At 40.1% G+C, this 20546-nt stretch overlaps 1 protein-coding gene and 1 long non-coding RNA gene across 3 annotated transcripts in view; one reads left to right on the forward strand and one right to left on the reverse strand.

The window, feature by feature from the left end:
• The window catches only part of CTSC (cathepsin C), a 40669-nt gene extending 33238 nt beyond the window's left edge, over positions 1–7431 (reverse strand). The window contains exons 1-3 of one of the 2 annotated variants that reach the window (XM_061120312.1): positions 7196–7431; positions 4952–5097; positions 1–85 (exon numbers count right to left, since the gene is read on the reverse strand). In XM_061120312.1, the coding sequence (XP_060976295.1) occupies positions 1–85; positions 4952–5097; positions 7196–7367 (403 nt within the window). In that variant the 5' untranslated portion in view covers positions 7368–7431. The remainder of the gene's footprint in view (positions 86–4951; positions 5098–7195) is intronic. The other variant, XM_061120301.1, reaches the window with a different exon arrangement.
• Positions 7432–7569: 138 nt separating this feature from the next.
• Positions 7570–19712, forward strand: LOC133040560 (uncharacterized). The gene is made up of 4 exons (XR_009689000.1): positions 7570–7684; positions 15664–15781; positions 17868–17979; positions 19354–19712. It is a non-coding gene; the product is annotated as an uncharacterized LOC133040560 (long non-coding RNA).
• Positions 19713–20546: the final 834 nt, after the last annotated feature.

The raw sequence follows: 20546 nt of genomic DNA on the forward strand, positions 1-20546 counted from the left end.
CCAGCTTGTTCCTCAGATGTGGAATATCATACATCCCCACAGTTCCCAGTTGCATGAAAAACTGACTGATAAGATCAGTGACATCCTATGAAAGGTTTACAATGGAAAACTCAGTCATTAAGTTGAGATAAAGCATCATCATGAAAGAAAACAAATGGCTAGGCGTCTTCTGATTCTTTTCCTCAACCGAAACACTTTTAAAAGTAAACATCAAATTATTTAAAAGAAAGACAAACACCTCATTTTGGTGTATTCAATCTATATTAAAGCAGGTAAATCTATCCCAATAATACTCTGAAAGTTGAATTGTTACATCTTAAAAATAAACCCAGAAGGCACAATGGAAAAGACCACACAAGACTCCCAAATCCTTTGCTGTAGAAAACACATGATTTCTGGCTGTTGTGACAAGCTTGAAACTTACAAGTCACTAGCACACAAAATGGGCAAATAAATCTTCTGGTATGGATTTCCCAACATACTACCTTTGTTTTGAGTACCAAGCTGCTTTAGAAATATTCACGGTAGAGTATTTAGCTTACAGTTCTATTAAGACTGGTAGGTCCCAGACAAAAAACTCAAAACTCAAAAAACTCAAGAAATCAGTGAACTTTGTTTTAACTATCACCAAATAAGCTTTTCAGCCATTCTGAGTCTAACTTCTCTTCTATGTACTTTCTTCAGCCCTTGAATCGTTTAATCTTCAAAATATAAACTGAGTTCATTCTCTACTGCTCCCTTTTACAGCCTCAGAAAGTAAAAGGAGGAACAACAAAAGGTTAGAAAGCCTATTCAACTGAAGGGTATTCTTTGGAGCTGGGTCTGTTTCACACCGCTTCCTTCCTTGGCAATCAGGTAGAGGAGAGCGGAGAGGAGCGTTACAGATGCTTATGGTAAAAAATGAACAAAGTACACAAAAGCATAAAGGAGAAAAACTAATCAATTACCTACCCATCACAAAGTCAGTCATAATTAAACATCCTTTATATTGTTATGTTACATTGTGCGTTTTCATAAAAGAAGTTGGCTGTTTTTCACCTGCAAGTACTTTTCATTTGCAGATGTGTTGGACTTACAATCAAACGGCAATGCTATTAAAAGTTGATAGTCTTAGAAACTGGCCTGTGGCCAGCACATTATTTTAAGGGAAAACTGAATTCAAATGTCTCTAGGAAAGTTTTCATTTCATAGGCCATAAATCAAATTACTCCTTACTGCTTCACATAAAGTTGTTTCAGATGCTTAGGTATCTGCCTAGGTGAGCCCTAAATTCATTTGAGTTTGTAATCCCCACAGAGTGTTCTGATAACTGAATCTACAGTGAAAGTTGAGTAGGAAAAAGTGTCTTTCAAAAATATAAACCTAGTGCTTCCTGCCTGACTCACACAGTGCATAAACTTTCAGTGTCAAGATTTCCTTCCAGACTTTTATCAAGCTTGGGATCATAATTAAAAAAAAAAAAAAAGATCATCCTACTCCACTGCAAATGTCTTAAGCAGTTAAAAACCAAGGGAAGAAGGACCTGAGAACAAATCACGAAAAATTCTGCTTATTCTCCAGATGAGGCCTGAATAAGGAGAACTTAATACAGCAAGTTCCTGGCACTAAAAGTGGTACCACACGGCTCCAAAGTTGGCATGTAGGGAGAACGATGTAGAAGCTTCTGCTCTGAACTGCAGGCTGATCTGGGGGTTGAGGAGTAAGAACCTAACAGGATACCTCGCCTGCATCACCTGTTGAACAAACTCGAGCAGGAACAACCCCAAGAAACAATTTCATGAAAGCCTCTCTGAAACAGGGCAAAAGGAAACAGTGGGAGAGTCTGTTTTGAGTCAGTGGAGAGACCTGAAATCCAACCGATTCGTAGACTAAACAACGGAGGGCATAGACGACAAACGTTTGTCAGATGTTCCTGCAACAGCAGTTACTTGAGTGGATTACAATAGCAGTTAGCTTATATAGGATAGTTGAACTTGAATAGTAAAATATGGCTTATATTTCGATAATTATTCTTTTTAAAAAATAATTTGCATTTAAAAGTTACTTCTAAAATCAGTAGGGAAAAAAAATCTCACATGCCTATTCATAAATAGGTGGCCTTTGTTGAGTCACACACCCAGCATCGTTTCCCCAGCACCACTGCAGGAAATACCCTAAGGCTTTGGGTAAAGTCCAGCAAGACTTTTATGTTAAAGTGTCCCCCCAAAAGTATTTGTCCTATTATGTAAAGTCATCTCCACTTTATGATTTTTTCCTAAATTTGTTAAGCTTTGCTGCTCTCCCTTACTTTTCCAGTTGGATTTGCTAAGAGAACATGGCATGGAGCAGCATCACTCCAGAAAGCATGTTTCTCTGGAACTACTTGATTATGTTAAGAGAAAATTTAAAACCACATATCTTGTTAATGTTCTGCTCTGCTTACTGAAATTATGATACTTATCACATGACCTAACCACAGACTAGAGTGTCTGATTTTTCAGCAGGAAAAGAAAACACAGTCCTGATAATGGTTCTGGTCAAATGGACACTTTAAAAAATATACTGAAATCAGTAGCAGGAGAACACTCTTGTTATTTTTATTCCTAATGAGAGAATGCCATTCAGAAGCACATGATCAGGTAGGATTCTACCCTACAACACAGCATACAGTGACTTACCATTTATGGTTGAGAACACTTATAATCTTATTTGGCTTTAAAAAGCCTTTATTTGCCTGTAAAAAATGTTTTGAGGCTACAGAAAAGTGCGAAATCTGTTTACACCTTTGATCTAAAAAGAAATAGAGTTGACCCTTGAACAAAGGAACAACACAGGGTTTGGGGCACCAATCCTGCAAGTAGCTGAAAATCCACCAATAATTAACAGTCAGCCCTCCACAAACAGGGTTCCATATCTAAGGTATCAACCAACCTTGGATTCCCATCTGCAGATTTAACTAACCTCAGATCGTGTAGTACTGCAGTCTTTACTGTCGAAAAAAGAAAAAATCTCTGTGTAAGTGGACCCATGAAGTTCAAACCTGTTATTGTTCAAGGGTCAACTGCACAGAGAAGTGTTCTGATTCCTCAGCTACCAGCCATACCCTCTGTCCCCACCACCTCTGGACTCCTATTCAAGCAGACAGCAGACAAACCAATAGGAAAATATTAATGGAGGGGAATGGCCCTTGCCCATTTCTGATTACATCTCGGGTAATTGATGGTGTCATCAGAAGTTTCACTATCAATTTCTCCAAGTCTACAGAAGTGAAGAATGAAAAGTCTTCCAAGCTAAATGGGGAAAACTATTTATTCATCTGTTTATATACTTCATCCTATCTTACACTTAAATAATTCAGGCAACCTATTTCTCAACTGAATTCTACTTCACTTTCATGTTTTAAACAAATATTGAGTACCTAGTCTGTGTCCACAGAAGAAAAAAGGAAAGGGAGAAAGGGGGAAAAGGAGGGGCAAGAGGGTACACAGTAACAATTGATTTGAGTCTCTCTTTCATTGTGCATCAATTCCACAGGCAATTGACTCCCAACCTAAAAGCAATGAACTTTTAAAGGACTGTAACAGAGTACCTGTAAGAGGTCTACAGAGCCCTAGGCCTATCAAAATGTAGATCAAGAATTATGTTCAGATGGAATCACATTTACACACTACCACTCTTAACAATCTTTAAAAATACACGTATCTATAGGGTGATAGTATCTAGGGGTGATAATAAAAAATATTTAATAAATGGTCAAGCATGGGCTTCAACTAATAAAGCAGACTGCTGGCCTGCCAGTGGCCAGCACAGCTGGACTGGTTCCCACCAACTGAAAAGCAGATAGCCAATCCAGGGGAGAGGAGACAATTTTTCCTGTCTCTCTTTTCTTTTTTCATATTAAGAAGGGGTCCTCATAGTTAAAAAAAAAAAAAAAATATTGGGCATTAGGATTCTAAGAAATTTGACTCAGATTACATCACAACCCACATGAGGAATCACAATAAATTCAGACACTTGTCTTTTGCTGGTTCTTTGTCTTTCCTCATCTTTAACAGACTCATTCCCTCATGTTCCCACAAAATCTATAACTAGTTAACTCTTACCATTTACTTGGTTAACTCTTACCATATGTTTTAAAGGCTATCGACACTATCCCTTGAAAGAGTCTCTATTTATTAACCTTTATTTATAATAAGAAACAGCTAGTCTCAGGCTTGTGGATTCAACTTAGTTAAACCATTTAATACTCTGCAAACAGGAAGGATATCTGGGATGGATTGCAGCTTGTGCTTGACTGTTTTACCCTAGAGTGTGTCTGCAATTAGAAGCAGTGTGTAAGACTATAGGAATGGACATCCGTTCTTCCCCGGTGAGAGAAGAAAACCAGCTGGGCTGGCAGGGCTACCTTTTACTTTAGCCCAAGGGGTAACTCCGAGGCTCTCCGTCTCTTTGTCTGAGCTTAGTCAAATAAGTTATTCACATTAATATATTTAGTACATGACATTATTTCAATGAGTCATTCAGGTCAATTTCTAGAGCTAACAAACAATGATAAGAGGGACAGTATAATAACCTCAAGAAAAATTGATAAAATTCCTATCTTTCCTACAGATTCAGCATGAAGCCAAGTAACTAAAGCAACAATTAGAAATAAAGGTGTAGTAATAAACAAAATAAATTAAGAATTTAGTCATACTTACCAAAATGTACATTTAAATACAGATGGATTGCACACATTCAAATATAGATTTGGTGTGTGTTTTTTTTAAACCAGTCATAATTTTAAATCAAGTGGAGAAATTACATCATCTAATTTCTCTTGGGAAAACTGGTACAATTCTGGTTATCTTCCTAATCTAAAGTTAAAATACTGAGGGTCTCCTCATTAGAAGAGGCTTCATTGATATCTCTCCTCATTAGAAGAGATATCAGATCATTGGAAATAATGAATGCATATTCCAACAAAACTTACCTTAAAAAAGGCGAACCACTTGTAGTCATTCAACACAATCTCAAAGCCTTGATTGTAAATGATGGTGAAATGGCCCGAATTGCCAAAGTCATCATAAGCTGTATCCAACTTCTTGAGGTGCACCACTACTTTTTTTTCTGGTGGTCCTAAAGAAAAGAAAATACACAACAAAGTAAAGTTATTTGGACTTCAATGGGAGGTAGTCTCATCTATAAGTTCGGTTATTTTTAAGCAGCTTTCCTTTCATGCTACTGAATGTGAGTGGATCTGGCTTATGAAGATATCAGAGTCCCTGTGTTGTGGCCTCTTTCTGAATAATCCCAGAGGGGTCTCAGGTAAGCCTGTGAAGTGAAGGCTCAAAAGATATACTAAGTAACCCATCAGGTAGAGACCCCCAAAAGTACAGCCACTACCTTCCCAGAGGATCCAAACACTGAAGAAATTTTTCCCTGAATAAAAGGAGAAATAGGGAATGCTGAAAATGACAGAAATAGGGAGAAGACAAAATGGTAGTCAAAAAGTGGAAATATAAAAACATAAAAACATCTGGTATCAGGTCATAAGAACAAAGGACAATGATCTCTTCAAAGAAGAAATGGGGTATCTTTCTCCTAAACGGCTACAAAGCTCAGAATCTCAGAATCTAAGTCCTTCCAGTCTTCAGCAAACTCAAGGTCTTTATCCTACACAGTTAATTTATACTGGTAGGAACTAAACTTTTAACCTTCAGAAAATGGGGACTCAGATTTGTCTTTAATAATTAGGTTAAGGTCAAGGTATAGTATATGGGCAGAGGCTGCCTGAAAAGGATTCTGCCTGTCCACTCTGGAAGTTTCCAGACTGTGCACAAACTTTCCATGTTTCCTATTAATGCTCTGAAATAGGAGATTCCAAGGGCTTCTCAGCTGGCACTAGCGGTAAAGGCCAAGGCAGGAGACACAAGAGAACCAGGTTCCATCCCTGGGAGGGGAAGATCCCCTGGAATACGAATGGCAACCCACTCCAGTATTCTTGCCTGGAAAATTCCAAGGACAGAGGAGTCTGGCAGGCTACAGTCCACGGGGGCCGCAAAGAGTCGGACAGGACTGAGTGAGCACACACACAGGAGATTCCACGTGACAGAAGAAGGCAAATCCTTATCTCCACCTTGGGACCTCCAAGCTCAACTTTTCAAAGAGAAAATGACTGCAATGCCCCATTTTATGAAGGGCCACACAGTCACTGGGAGTTGCACAGCTGAGTATGTCTGTTTAGTGACAAATGACCTGGCAATCTTTGTTCTGTTAACAAGGGAACTGCGGCCAAGAGCTCCGCTTGTTCTGCAGAAGCCACAGAGAGGTGAGGGTCTGAGTAGAACACGGGTGCCTCTCCTGATCCAAGACTGTGTGTTTCCTCTCCCTTCACTGAACTTTGTCCTGGGGATAGCAGTGTTATCTGAGAGCATATGAAATGTTCCAGTGTCTTCAAATGTTGTTCAGTGGCTCAGTCCTGTCCGACTCTTTGTGACCCCGCGGACTGCAGCAAGCCAGACTTCCCGGTCCTTCACTATCTCCCTGAGTTTGCTCAAACACTAGATACTCACTGAGAGCCTTCCGTGAGCTACACACTCTGCTTGGCTCCCGGCATTCCAAATTACTGGATAAAGAGGTATTAAAAAAAAAAAAAAAAAAAAAAAACAACTTTTATATGCTACCTGCCCTGCAATACATGAAACTGTGGAGGGGTACCATCCCAGAAGCCTTCTCAGACTAATAGCATCAACACAAGTCCAAATCAAAACCGGTGGGCATAAGGGCTCTTTTTCACAATCAAATAAAAGGAGAAAAATTAACAGCTATATTCTCAAGCGTCTTTGAGCTCATTTTCCACCGGCACAATGAAATGCTGAGGATTGGATGAGGAGATAAGATTGCCCAGTTTCACCTCTCTTCCAAACCAAAAAAAAAAAAAACAACAAACCAAGAAGCAAAACTAAAGGGAGAAAAAAAAAAGTTCTTGCAGAAAGTGTTGAGGGCCCAGGAAATAATGAAGACCACGTGAAGTTAGAAGCGCTCAGCCTCTCCACTCTGACATCGCCGCCCTGGAGCGAGAAAGGGCGCCCGGAGGGACGCCAAGTCCAGCCAGGACATCCCGGGCTCCCGCCAACGTGGGGGTTCGCTGCGGGGACAAGGGCACAGGGATCGAAGCGCAGGAGCCCCGGGCAGACCCAGGGAGGAAGCGGGTGCCCGGGCGCCAGCGGCTTACCCATCACCGAGCAGTTGACATCGCGCTGGGAGCCGCTGGGGCCCACCTGGAAGACCCAGGTGCCCAGCAGGTCGGGGTAGGTGCAGTTGGCAGGCGTGTCCCCGCGCACGGAGCCAGCGCCGCAGACGAGCAGCAGGAGAGCGGCGAGCCGCGAGCCGGGCCGGGGACCCATGCCGGCAGCCGGGCCGGGACGAAGCGGGGGAGGGAGAGAGCCGCGGCGCGCCGGGCGGGACTGCAGCCACCGCGGCCGCGCGCGCCTTAAAGTCGGCCGCGGGGCCGGAAACGCGGCCCGGCGGGGGCGGGGTCTCGGGCGGGGCCGGGGGGTCGCGCCCGGGAGTCGCTCCGCCCCGCAGGTGGGGCTCGGGGCGCGCGGGTCACCCGGCGGCCGCCGGCCCTCGGGTTCGCTCGCCCGAGGACAGCTCTTCCAGGGGCGGGAGAGCCACCGCCGCTCCGTGCGCGCCCCGGACGCGCTCCTTCGCTCCTGGAGGGGTAATGGAGGGAGGGAGACTGAGAATAAAAAAGGAAAAAAAAAAGGCGGTGGGGCGTACAGAGGCAGGCCTGCGGGCGAGGGGAGACTGAAGGTCAGAGCGAGGTGGCAGCCGGGGGCGGAGGCGGCGGTGAGGGGCCGCCGGCGTCCGGGCTGGGAAAGAGGCCCAGAGCGCGCGGTCTGACTGGGGCAGCTTTCCTCGCTTGCTCGTCGTCCCCACCTAGTCCTCACTCTGCTAACTTTTTTCCCCTCAGAACTACTTTACATGCGACCACCAGCACACACCGCCCCCCACCGCCCAGCTGTTTGAAAACTGCTCTTCCTTTTCCCAAAACTTTTCACTGCCTTTTTTTTTTTTTTTTTTTTTGCTGGATTTGTCGGTTTCCTGTTAATGTTCTTAGCCTGTTGTCTACAGGAGAATTCAGTTGGAGTGCAAACTTGCACTTTTTTGTGTATTAGTGTTTTGTTGTCCTCCTGCTAATTTTATAGGATTTAGTTGCGCGCGCGCCCGCAGACGCGTACAGGCACTGAAACCCTTGTTTTACAACTGAAAAGCTGCAAGCCCAGAGAGAGGAAGTAACTTGCCCAGGATGAGGAAGGTGGGAGAAAGCCGGTCTTGTGATCAGGTTTCAGAGTGCCAGTCTGATCGCTGGTCATTATTAAGTAGCACGATTTGCAGATGCTTCCTTGTTCAGTTTAATTATCACCCTTTTCTGTGGGAACTGCTGTCTTTCCTGTCTGTTGTTGGAAGTCGGGGCTCCTTTCCTGCAGAGTGTTCTAGGCGTCAGGCTTCGAGCATCATTAAGGACAAGTGATGAAGAAGACAGACTTTGCTGTGTTCCTACTAGGGCACGTTCATTTTGCCCTCATTACACTGGTTTCAAATAAATATTTGTATGTCCACCTTTTTCACCAGACTGAAGGAAGCATGTCCAGATTATTCACCTTTGTCTCCCTAGATAATGGCTTGAAAAAACTTAAGTGTCCTGAGGTGTTAAAATAAGTTCACTTAATAACCTTATCTTGGTTTCTAGGCCTGAAAGCCAATTTCCGTTTGGCAGGAGGCGTTGCCCTTGAAAGCTCAGAACTGAAAATGCTCTCTAACGTAGTCACAGACCACAAAGGCATGGGTGGGACTAACACCCTTGTAGGTTTTATTACCCTTTACTTAGGGTGAAAAGCTGACAGCATGAATTAAACTGGCCCATTTACTGTTCAGAGATAACTCGATGACAGAGAAACAGCATTCCTAAACTCTGAGAAAATGTGCCATTGCTTGTTAAAATACTAAAACTTTTACTAAATCATCAATTATGATGAGCTGAATAATCAAGTTGAAAATTTCTTTGATTGTGTAATCAAAGCAGCACAAACAATTGTGAAAATAGTTGAAAACACATCTCTAGCCAATGAATAAATAGGAAAGAATCTTGAAGACTTCTTAACCTAGTGGATTTGTTTTGCTATTTGGAAGTGAAGATCCAGAGATAACTTGATGAATGTCACATTGTCAGTTACTAACAGTTAGGAATAAACCTCAGGTACTTCTCCAGGGTATCTTCCCAACCCAGGAATTGAACCGGGTCTCCACCATTGCAGGCAGGTTCTTTACTCTCTGAGCCACCAGGGAAGCCCATTTAGGACTTGACATTTTATCATGGTAATTCACATATATCATCTCATTTAATTATTACACAATTGTATGAGCAAGATATTACCTGGTTTCTATTTCACTGGAGACAACTGAGGTTCAGAGAATCTATTAGGGGGTAATGAAAGAGAACTTAGAGACCGAAGAGGAATAGGAAGGGAAAGTCTCAGACTCCAGTATAGTTCTGACCTCTGTGAAAATGAAGGCAGATCAATCTGAGAGAAAGAGACTCAGGAATACTACTCTGAGATAGTGTCAGCCGGTCCAGCGGGGACCCTTGTGCAATGACGCCCATTCAGGAGCTTGTTGGGGAAAATGCCCAGGCCCAATGATCAGTCCATGGTGCACTTAGCCATTGTCCTGGACTGGAAAACTGAGGTGGTTCCCGAAGTCACTGCAGCTGGAGTCTCAGCAAGCTGCACTCCTGTGACACGTTCTCTCTTGAAGAGAAATAGGAGTAAAGTACCACCTTGGTGGCTACAGTAGGCCACTTCTATTTAAAATAAGTGGTTGAGCCACAAGAGTAAAAAGAGAGCTGAACTATTTATTCAGATCTTGTGATGCCCCAAGTGCAATACTCTGTGTTTCTCCTTCTGATCTCCTAGGCAGATGTCAAAACTCGCTCTTCTGTTCCTGTGTTCACACTTCACTATCATCATTTGATTGACTGCCTTTTCCACTAGAGTTGATGCTCTATAGGGACTCTATGGACTATATTATTTTTGTATCTCAAGAGTTTTGTCAGTTGGCCAACTCATTCATCCTCAATAAAATTCATGAAAGAAAGGAAGGGAGGAAGATAAGCAAGAAGAAAGGCAGAAGGTTTTGTACCTTTACAGAAGGTTTTACACCTTTACAGAAGGCAGAAGGGTTAGCTTTCTGTGCATGAAAACTCAACTGATGAAAGCTTATTTGGGAAAGATCACAGGGTTGCTTAATAATGCTGCCTAGGCTGGTTGACTGCACTCTGCCAATATTTCACAGACTTTTTGTTCTTGGCATCCCTTTGCATTCTTAAAGATTATGAGCACTCCAAAGAACTTTATATGGATTATATCTGGCAGTGTTTACTCCATTAGGATGAAAGAAAAAAAAAATTAACAACTGGCTTAATAATAATAAAGTGAAAGCAGCACTTTAAAATATAGCAAGAAAAAAATTAGAAGAGTTACATTGTTTTACAGTTTTGCAAACTCTAATGCCTGGCTTAATTGATGATTGCTGCATTATCTGTTCCTGTACTCCATTCGCTATGATACATTGTTTCGGTTGGAGTATGTGAAGAAAATACAGTATTATACAGACTTAATACTTGAAAAAGGAATAACCTGTCAACCCATGAAGGAGTCTCATGAATCCCCTAGCTCCTTGGACCACATTCTGAGAACTTCTTCACCAGAATAATTTTACATTTGGAGATTCTCTCACTGTCAACTATTGAAAAGTGTGTGCCCTTGGTCATGAGGTGAATAGGGACAAGCAGAGATGTGGTTATGTGACCACAAACACAATTCCAACCATGGAAAAAATCCATTCAAGCACATTCCAGTGTCATTTTCCAGGAGTGGGAATATTCTAGGTTTATGTAGTTAAGATACAGAAATAGAAGGAGGCTACCTTGAATTTGATGCAATGTGAGCTGGTGAAGATAGAAAAATAACAATTATGCTTTCTCTTTGAATAGTGCATCATTATTTGCACAGTATGTTCACATATTGGGTCAGTATGATGGTAATCTCCCAGACAGTATTACTCCCATTTTACAGATAAGAAAACTGGGACTTAGAAAGGATAAGTGACTTTTCTGCGGTCAAACTGCCAGTGAGTGTAGATCTGATAACCAACAAAAAGCCTCCATTTTTAAGTAAGAGTGTTAGAATGAAATTAAGCACGTGAAGCTTTGTCTGCTTTGATGAGAGTCAGATACAAAATTAAGAGAAAGAAAAGTTCTCCAGCAGATGCATGCTGATGCAGCTGTGAAACTAGGAATTGCTGAGCTAGTCTCTGCTGTTGATCCTGTTCCCAGTTCACTATTTCCTTCTGTTAAATGAATCATGTTTTTGAAATGAAAAGTTTGAGAAGCTTTACTTTTTACTGATACACCAGGATTATCCTATAGGTCAGGGGTCCACAACCCACAGGCCACAGACCCGTACACACAGCAGGAAATGAATGGCAGATGAACAAGCTGCACTTCATCTGTATTTACAACTGCTCCCCATAGCCCACATAACCCCCCGAGCTCAAGAAAACAAGCTCGGGGCTTGCACTAATTCTGCACTATGGTGAGCTGTATAATTATTTACTCATCCATCACAATGTAATGATAATAGAAATAAAGTGCACAATGCGTGTAATGTGCTTGAACCATCCCGAAACCACCCCTCACACCGGCACATACGTACCCACACCACCCCCCCTACATGGAAAGATTGTCTTCCACGAAACCCGCCCCTGGGGATGGCTGCTATAGGTCACTCAGAGGAAGAGCAACCCTAATGACCCAGTCAACTTACTGAATGTCTCCACTTTGCTCCTTTTCCGCCAACACCACTCTGGCCCAATAGGCTATCGTTTCTTCCTGGGCGATCAAATTTACCTTCTAGTTTCATCCACTATTTCTTGAATGTATGAAAGCCAGGAACTTAAGTGTGATCCTTGACTCATCTTTCCCCCCAGGGTCCCCACCCAAGCTGATCTGCCAATTTATCATACTAAGTTTGTTTTACTTGCACAATTAATTTTTTTTGAAATGTAAACCATATCAAGGTACTCTCAATATTGACAAGTGGAATACTTCACAATAGGTTACTTTTGTCATCTTCGAATAAAATTCTATAAGACCCTGTACCCAAAAAAAAAAATTCTATAAGACCCTGTACAATATGCCCAACTTATTCCTTCATCCCCCTAATTGTGTCAGGAAACTCTGCCTTCTGTTAATCCTCAAACCTTCTAGATTTTCTGTCTCCATTGCCTTTGTGCTTTATCGTCCTCTCTGCCTGAAATAATTTACTCAGCTTTCCCCATGACCTGTCATTCTCACTGTATGAAATTCTCACTGATAAATACTTTATCCCCGCAGGAAGGTATCCTGTAATCATGCTATCTGAAGTGGCCTTTGGGCTCTTCGTTTTATTGCTCTGTTTCTATGTAACAATGATAAATGCCTATAGTTGTTATACTTTTTATTTATTATGTATCTGCCCCACTGGAACAGAAGCTCCATGAGGTTTGGGCCTTGTCTGTCTTGTTCACCAGCATGTCACCAGGACATAATAGATGCTCAATAGATATTTATTAAATGTTGATTGAAATCACTTACTCTACAACTTTAACAGTCAGGTTTATGATCTCAGCTTACTTTCAGCTTATTGTGGTTTAAGTCGCTCAGTCGTGTCTGACTCTTTGCCGGCCCATGGACTATACGTTCCATGGAATTCTCCAGGCCAGAATACTGGAGTGGTTAGCCTTTCCCTTCTCCAGGGGATCTTCCCAACCCAGGGATTGAACCCGGGTCTCCCACATTACAGGCGGATTGTTTACCAGCTGAGCTATCAGGGAAGCCCTTTCAACTTATTAAAATGAAGTCTTTTAAACATCCCCATATCATTACCAGGGTTAGTAATGTGATTCTTGGGAAATGAATGCAGTTTCTCAGCTTGGAGAAACTGATAGTCTTGACCTTTAGATCAGTCTCAAATTTTCATGGGGCAAATATTATGTCACTCGATAAATTTTTATATTTCTCATCTCATACTGTTCACTTTCAGAGATATTCAGCTTGTAAGGGACCAAATTTGCAGCCCCAGCAGTATCTGAAATTTTAAATTTATATACCTATGTGGATTAGCTTCGAAGTTGTAGATGCTGACCTAGAACTATTTCATATGCTCTCAGTAAGTCAAGGTGTAAGCACATGTAGGACAAGAGGACCATATCCTGCTGTTGAGTCGCTCAGTCGCGTCCAACCTCTGCGACCCCATGGCCTGCAGCGTGCCAGGCCTCCCTGTCCATCACTATCTCCCTGAGTTTGCTCAAACTCATGTTCGTTGAGACAGTGATGCCATCCAACCATCTCATCCTCTGTCGCCCTCCTCTCCTCTTGGCACTTTATTTCCAAAGTTTTGCAGTTCAGTTTGACTCCCCTTTTTTCTCTAGGTTATTGCTAAAAGGGAAACAGGAAGTCAAGGTAAATTCTAAAATAGCAAACTGTAGAGAGTCTTGGCATGAAGACAGCAAAACCAGCACAGGGTGGCTGATTTAAAGGTCAAGACTATCAGTTTATTCAAGTTGAGAAAGTGCATTCCTTTACCAAGAATCACATTACTTACCCAGGTAATGATACGGGAATGTTTAAAATATTTCATTTTAATAAATTGAAAATAAGCTGATATTACTATTACTTTTTGCTTATTTAATTGACAAGATCAAACTGATTTATGCATTTCTCTCATTTTTTAAAATAATACTTAATACTTCTTTGAATTTAAAAATAGTTAAATATTTAAATAAATAACTTAAGTTCAGATTCAGTTACCATGTAACAACTTGAGCCAAAAAGATCTCAAATTTATCATCATTTTCATTTGTTCCTACTCCTTTTTTTAAAAATCCCTTCTTCTTAATCATATTTGTGTTTTTATTATATGAGATAGTAAAACTCAATAAATTACATTAAATATATTTTTCCATTTGCTACAGATTTTCCCCCTACTTCCCCGTTTTCTTTCCATCTATACTCTGCCAAAAAAAGCAGCTTTTGTTCCATCCCTGGTGTGAATACTTCCAAATTTTCTACTAAAATTACCCAGTCACTTACAAATATGCATAAGAAACAGGGCACATATGTTCAAGGATACAGATTCTAGATACAGAATGTCATGATTTGAATCTTAATATCACTGCTTACTATGTTTAGAAAAGCTGTTTATATTCTCTGACTCAGTTTCCTTGTTAGCAAAACTGGGATAATAATAGGCCCTACCTCATAGGGATGTAGTGACATTTTGACTGAGTTAATATGTGAAATGCTTAGAACAATGGTGTCAACTAGCTTTCATTCTTTCTTTTGTTCTCATCAACCTCATTTCCTTCTTAATGAAATTCTTTCATTCTTAAAAATACATTAGAGAGATCTCTTCACAGCAAGAAATTGAATTCATTTTAAGGAAAATAGCTGCATGGTACTTCCCAGGTGACACAGTGGTAAAGAATCCGCCTGCCAGTGCAGGAGACGCAAGAGATGTGGATTTGATCCCTGGGTCAGTAAGATCTCCTGGAGAAGAAAATGGCAGCCCCCTCCAGTGTTCTTGCCTGGAAAATTTCATGTACATAGGAGGTTGGCAGGCTACAGTTCGTGGGGTTGCTAAGAGTCAAACATGACCGAGCACACACACACACGCACTGCTAAACATGGTCCACAGATCCACAATGGCATCACATGTGCTCAAAACCCACGGTACCAAACCTAGATTTAATATCTAACTTAACTGCAGTTTTGACCTTACTCCCAAATAAAACCTTAATCTACCAGTTTGGAAATTTCTGGTTAGAACCAATGAGTTATTCTGGGTCTTCTCCAATCTACTCCTCAGAGGAAGAAGAGGCAAACTTTTATTTATTTATATATTATTTATTGCTGATGACTTATTTGGGTGGGGGGGGGGGGCTCCAAAATCACTGCAGATGGTGACATCAGCCATGAAATTAAAACACAGACACTTGCTCCTTGGAAGAAAAGCTTTGACCATCCTAGACAGCATATTAAAAAGCAGAGACATTACTTTGCCAACAAAGGTCCATCTAGTCAAAACTATGGTTTTTCCAGTAGTCATGTATGGGTGTGAGAATTGGACTATAAAGAAAGCTGAGTGCCAAAGAATTGATGCTTTTGAACTGTGGTGTTGGAGAAGACTCTTGAGAGTCCCTTGGACTGCAAGGAGATCCAAGCAGTCCATCCTAAAGGAAATCAGTCCTGGGTGTTCATTGGAAGGACTGATGAAGCTGAAACTCCAATACTTTAGCCACTTAATGTGAAGAACTGAATCATTTGAAAAGACTGTAATGGTGGGAAAGATTGAAGGCAGGAGGAGAAGGGAACGACAGAGGGTGAGATGGTTGGATGGTATCACAGAATTGATGGATATGAGTTTGAGCATCTGGGAGTTGGTGATGGACAGGGAAGCCTGGTGTGCTGCAGTCCGTGGGGTCACAAAGAGTCAGACATGACTGAGCAACTGATCTGAACTGAACTCCTTGCCCCCACCCTCTTTTCTATAAAAGCCTTCCATTTTGTGGCACTTATCAGAGCTCTCTTCTATTTATTAGATTCATGGGCTTCCCTGGTGACTCAGAGGGGAAAGAATCTGCCTACATTGCAGAAAACCTGGGTTTGGTCCCTGGGTTGTGAAGATCCCCTGGAAGAGGGCATGGCAACCCACTCCAGGTAAGAACTACCTGGAGAATTTCACATACAGAGGAGCCTGGTGGGCTACAGTCCCTGGGGTCACAAAGAGTCAGACACGACTGAGTGACTAAGCACACACACACATCCTTGAATAACACCAATCATGTCTTCGAATTTACTCAATTGAATTTTTTTTTTTTTTAATTTTGTTTTTAACCAATACTTCAGTTCAGTCGCTCAGTCGTGTCTGACTCTTTGCAACGCCGTGGACTGCAGCACGCCAGGCTTCCCGGCCCATCACCAATTTCCAGAGTTCACTCACACTCATGTGCATCCAGTTGGTGATGCTAGTGGAGGTGATGGAATTCCAGTTGAGCTATTTCAAATCCTAAAAGATGATGCTGTTGAAATGCTACACTCAATATGCCAGCAAATTCAGAAACTCAGCAGTGGCCACAAGACTGGAAAAGGTCACTTTTCATTCCAGTCCCAAAGAAAGGCGATGCCAAATAATGTTCAATGCTTAAGGCATTGAATACTAAGCCATGTAACAAATCTATTTAACTATTGTTAAATGGTCATTTGAGCTGTTTCTAGGTATTAAGTGTTATTTTTTGCCAGTGCAAACAATATCGCAATAAGAAATTTTGAATACACATCCTTTCTATAGCTCCTTTTATTTCCATAGGAAAGTGATAACCATATCCCTTCCTTACCAACAATCTTTCCTGAGTTGTTTTAAGAGTTTTAAGTTGTTATAAATTTCAATATTTTAAGTTTTTTTAAATTGACATTTTAAAATTATTGCCATTTAATTTTAAATATGTATTTTGGAAGCACCTAAGGTCTGCTTTTGTATACGGTATCATATTTTTATTTAAGGCAATGATGACAGTGCTGTTTATAAAATAAACCTTATTTTCCCTCTAAATTAAACACCAGATATGAATATATCAGTTCTTTAGATACTAGAACATTTCATTTTGTTTCACTGATTGATTTTAAAGCTGGTTTGCTTCTTGTTGTTCTTTTTCATATTTTCTTCAGCTCCCGGTCTGTATAAGTGTTATGATTGCTCTATTTGTTTTAAAATTTTTTTATCACTTTCAAAATCGAATGCTTTTGCTACCCCCACTACTATTTTTTTAACTCAATGGAGCATTCAATGAAATTAAATTTGGGATATTACTTTCAAGTAACCAGTTTTGGGTATTTTTTGTTTGTTTATTTTTTAACCAATTTCATCTTTTATTTGGAATAATTTTTTGTTCCTACTTTATTTGGTTTGTTTTCCTTTTATTAAGGTGTTAATATGAGTACTTAGCACATTATTTTTAGTCTTTTAATAATAAAGGTGTATTAGACTCAGAGGTTTTTTTTTTGAAACAAGTTTTAACTGCATCCCACAAGATATAACATGGCATACTTATCTTTCTTTGTAATTTTAAAAGTTTATAACTAAGGTTTAATTCCCAGTTGATTCCATTGGTTATTTAGGATTCCATTTCTTATTTTAACTAGTTATATTTAATTTCTTTTTTTAAAATTAGATTATGTTCTAAGAATATAGCATATATAATATTAGCATTTAAAATTTTAGCAATCATTTCTTTATGGCATAATTTTTATAAGATTAAACAGTAAAAATTATGTTTTCTCTACTCAAAAGAACTTTGATATACACTCAAAGTGATTATGTCTTATGACCATGCTTAATTTTTTGTCTATTTCTTCTTTCAGTTGTAAAAGATTGAAGTATCTCAAAGTAACTTCATTCTAATACATTTCTTAGTTATCTCATCATTTGTTCTTAATATTTTAATTGCTTTCTTATGTAGTACATTTGCATGTAACTGTATTATGTATACTTTGAAAAACATACACTTTTTGCCTATTCATAGATTTCCCACAATAATCCTCTCCTCTAGAATTTCTACCTAAACCTGCAATCTCAAAAGCAGTTCTAAGACTTGCCTCTCCTGGGTGTTGTCTTGTTCCAGGACCTAGTTAAGGTTGGGTTTAGAGGGAAAGAATGACTGAAATGCAAATTCACACTGCTGTTAGGTGCTTTAGGCTTTTAATGTCTAATATATTTTTTTCTTCCTGATTTTTATGATTTTAACAGGTCTCCTCAACAATGTAGAATACAGAATACTGACAAGAGTATTAGTAGTAAACTAAGAAGAACAGAGAAATTGAATTAAAAGTGAGAAAATGGAGAGAGTCAAAATGCACAGGTATAATTGCTTTTCATGATAACAGTTATCATTTATTGAATGTCTTCTATGTGTAGACACTACGTACATGTACTCACTCTATTCCCTACAGCTGCACTATAAGGTTGGTATTACTCACTTTAGTTTAGAAATGAAAAAGTGTTTAGAACAGAGAGAATAAGTATCATGCTAAGTGTCATACAACTTGAGTGACTGAGCTAGAGAATTTGGCTGATTCCCAAAGTATGTCTGAGTTTCAGTGCCCCCATCTTTCCGGTGTACCACACTCCCTTACTTGTATGCAGACTTAAGGAGATATTCTGAATAAATAGTTGTCCATAAATAAAAAGCACAATACTTCTTTAGCCACAAAACTGTATTTATTTAATACATATTTATTCAACATGGTATAGTGTTGTAGCCACTAAGAGGAAGTGATGGTAGAGTAGGTGTTTCTGGAAGAAAGTAAAGACAAATGGAAGCTTCCCTGGTCGCTCAGCAGTAAAGAATCTACCTACCAATGCAGGAGACAAGGGCTCAGTCCTGGGTTGGGAAGATCCCCTAGAGAAGGAAAAGGCAACCCACTGTAGTATTCTTGCCTGGGAAATTCAAAGGACAGAGGAGCCCAGTGCACTAGAGTCCATGGGGTCGAAAAAGAGTCAGACGCAACCTAGCGACTAAACAACAACAAAAAAAAACAAATGGAAACATCTATTTCAAGTTCCTGTGGGATAGCAGAATGAATATCTAATGATAAACTGGATATATTGCTATAGGGCTCAAGGAAGGGGCCATTCAGTCATTCAGGTCAATACAGATATTTATCGGGCTTCTCTACTCAGGTATAGACAGGCAATGAGAATACCTGCAGGGTATTCAGACTACTTTAGGTATTGACTGAATGCAGTTTTTATTAATTCTCACCAAATAAGTAAGAGCTGACATAGCGGTAGAGGTCACCCAAAGCAAGCCCATAGAACATAGAGGAAGTGGAGGGAAGAGGCTGAGGACAGCTTGACAATTACCAAAGTGTAAGGGCTAAGCTAAAGAACAGGAGCTCATGAAGGAAAAATTAAGAGAGTCAGAAGGAGGACTAAGAAAGTTAATGATACATTGAAACAAGGAAGAGGAAATATTGAGTCTAAAATTTAATGAATGAGTTTTTGCTTCAGCCGTCACTAAGGACCAATTCTAGCTTCTGCTTCTAGAACCACATACCAAATTGTTCTGTTTCTTTGGTTGAGGGCAGAGATCCCTGTTCTTTGTGAAACTGATTCAGAAAGCTGGAGTTGATAGTCCTGAAATCCTCTAGAGAACTGACAGCTGCCTGAAACTGCAGCAGGGCCATTCCTGATGGACATGACTACAAGCACTGACTCATATTCTGTGACTCAGGATGGTTGAATGACATCACTGACTCAATGGGCATGAGTTTGAGCAAGCTCCAGGAGATGGTGAAGGACAAGGAAGCCTGGCATGCTGAGGTCCATGGACATGAATGAGTGACTGAACAACAAGAAGATATAGACTGAATAGTATCTTGAACCTGTCCTGTTCCATTATACCATTTTACTACAATGTGGCCATGCTTAGAGTTGCTTTAAAAAATAAATTTTTCATATCAAGCCATCATTTGTATATCTTTATGAAAGGATGCAGACACATTACCATAATTTGAACTTTCATGATTCTAGTCACTTAGAACCTGAATAAAATAGGAACAAACAGGGATTATTGCACCTTGTTGAATTTCTTTATTAATTTGTCTTTGAGAAACTTTGCCTGTAGACAACAGACTTGTTGCATAATTGCAAGAGCTAATGAAAAAAGCTCATTTGCACATGATTCACATGACATGTCTCAAAGTCAAAAAGAAAGTGTAATTTCATTTCCTGTACAATGTTAAGTTCAACATTCTGGCTCCCTAGAAGACTGGGAAAACAATTCTTCACCTGATTTGGTTCAACTGAATCCATTAATTGGGAAATAATTAAATCAGAGACATTATGATATATCTCTACAGAAACGGTAATGTATTTAGAGAATCTCTATGATATCTCTGAGATCTCAATTTGCCTGAGATATTTTATTTTTAATGATAAAAATATTCAAATATTTCTTGAAGCATTGATTGAACTTTTTCTAAAATCTCTGCCAGAAGTCAGGAAAGCTGGGTTGAGATAATGTCTGGGCCACTAATTCACATGGTGATCTTGAGGAGATCAGTTCAAACTATGCCTGTGATTCTTCCTTGAAACTTCACTGGATTGTTATAAAATTTGAAAAAGATTAATTGATTCAAGAAATGTGTATTAAGTAATTACCAAATGTCAAAATCTGTTTTAGCACCAGGGATTCAGTGAAGAACATGCAAAATGAGATTGCTGCTTTCCTGGGCCTAAATTCAAGCCAAGAATAAAATTATTTAACAGTTACATGTGCATAAATAACACAAAGGAAAGTATTAGAGGTAAGGGTAGTGTGTGTTAATTTGGGAGTTGGGAAAGAATTCTTTGAGAAGATAACATGTAAGCTGAGATCTGCAGGGTGAGAATTGTACGTGTCAACACCATTCTATGTAGAAGGAA

Source organism: Dama dama, chromosome 2, assembly GCF_033118175.1.
Source record: "Dama dama isolate Ldn47 chromosome 2, ASM3311817v1, whole genome shotgun sequence".
NCBI classification, from domain to species: domain Eukaryota; kingdom Metazoa; phylum Chordata; class Mammalia; order Artiodactyla; family Cervidae; genus Dama; species Dama dama.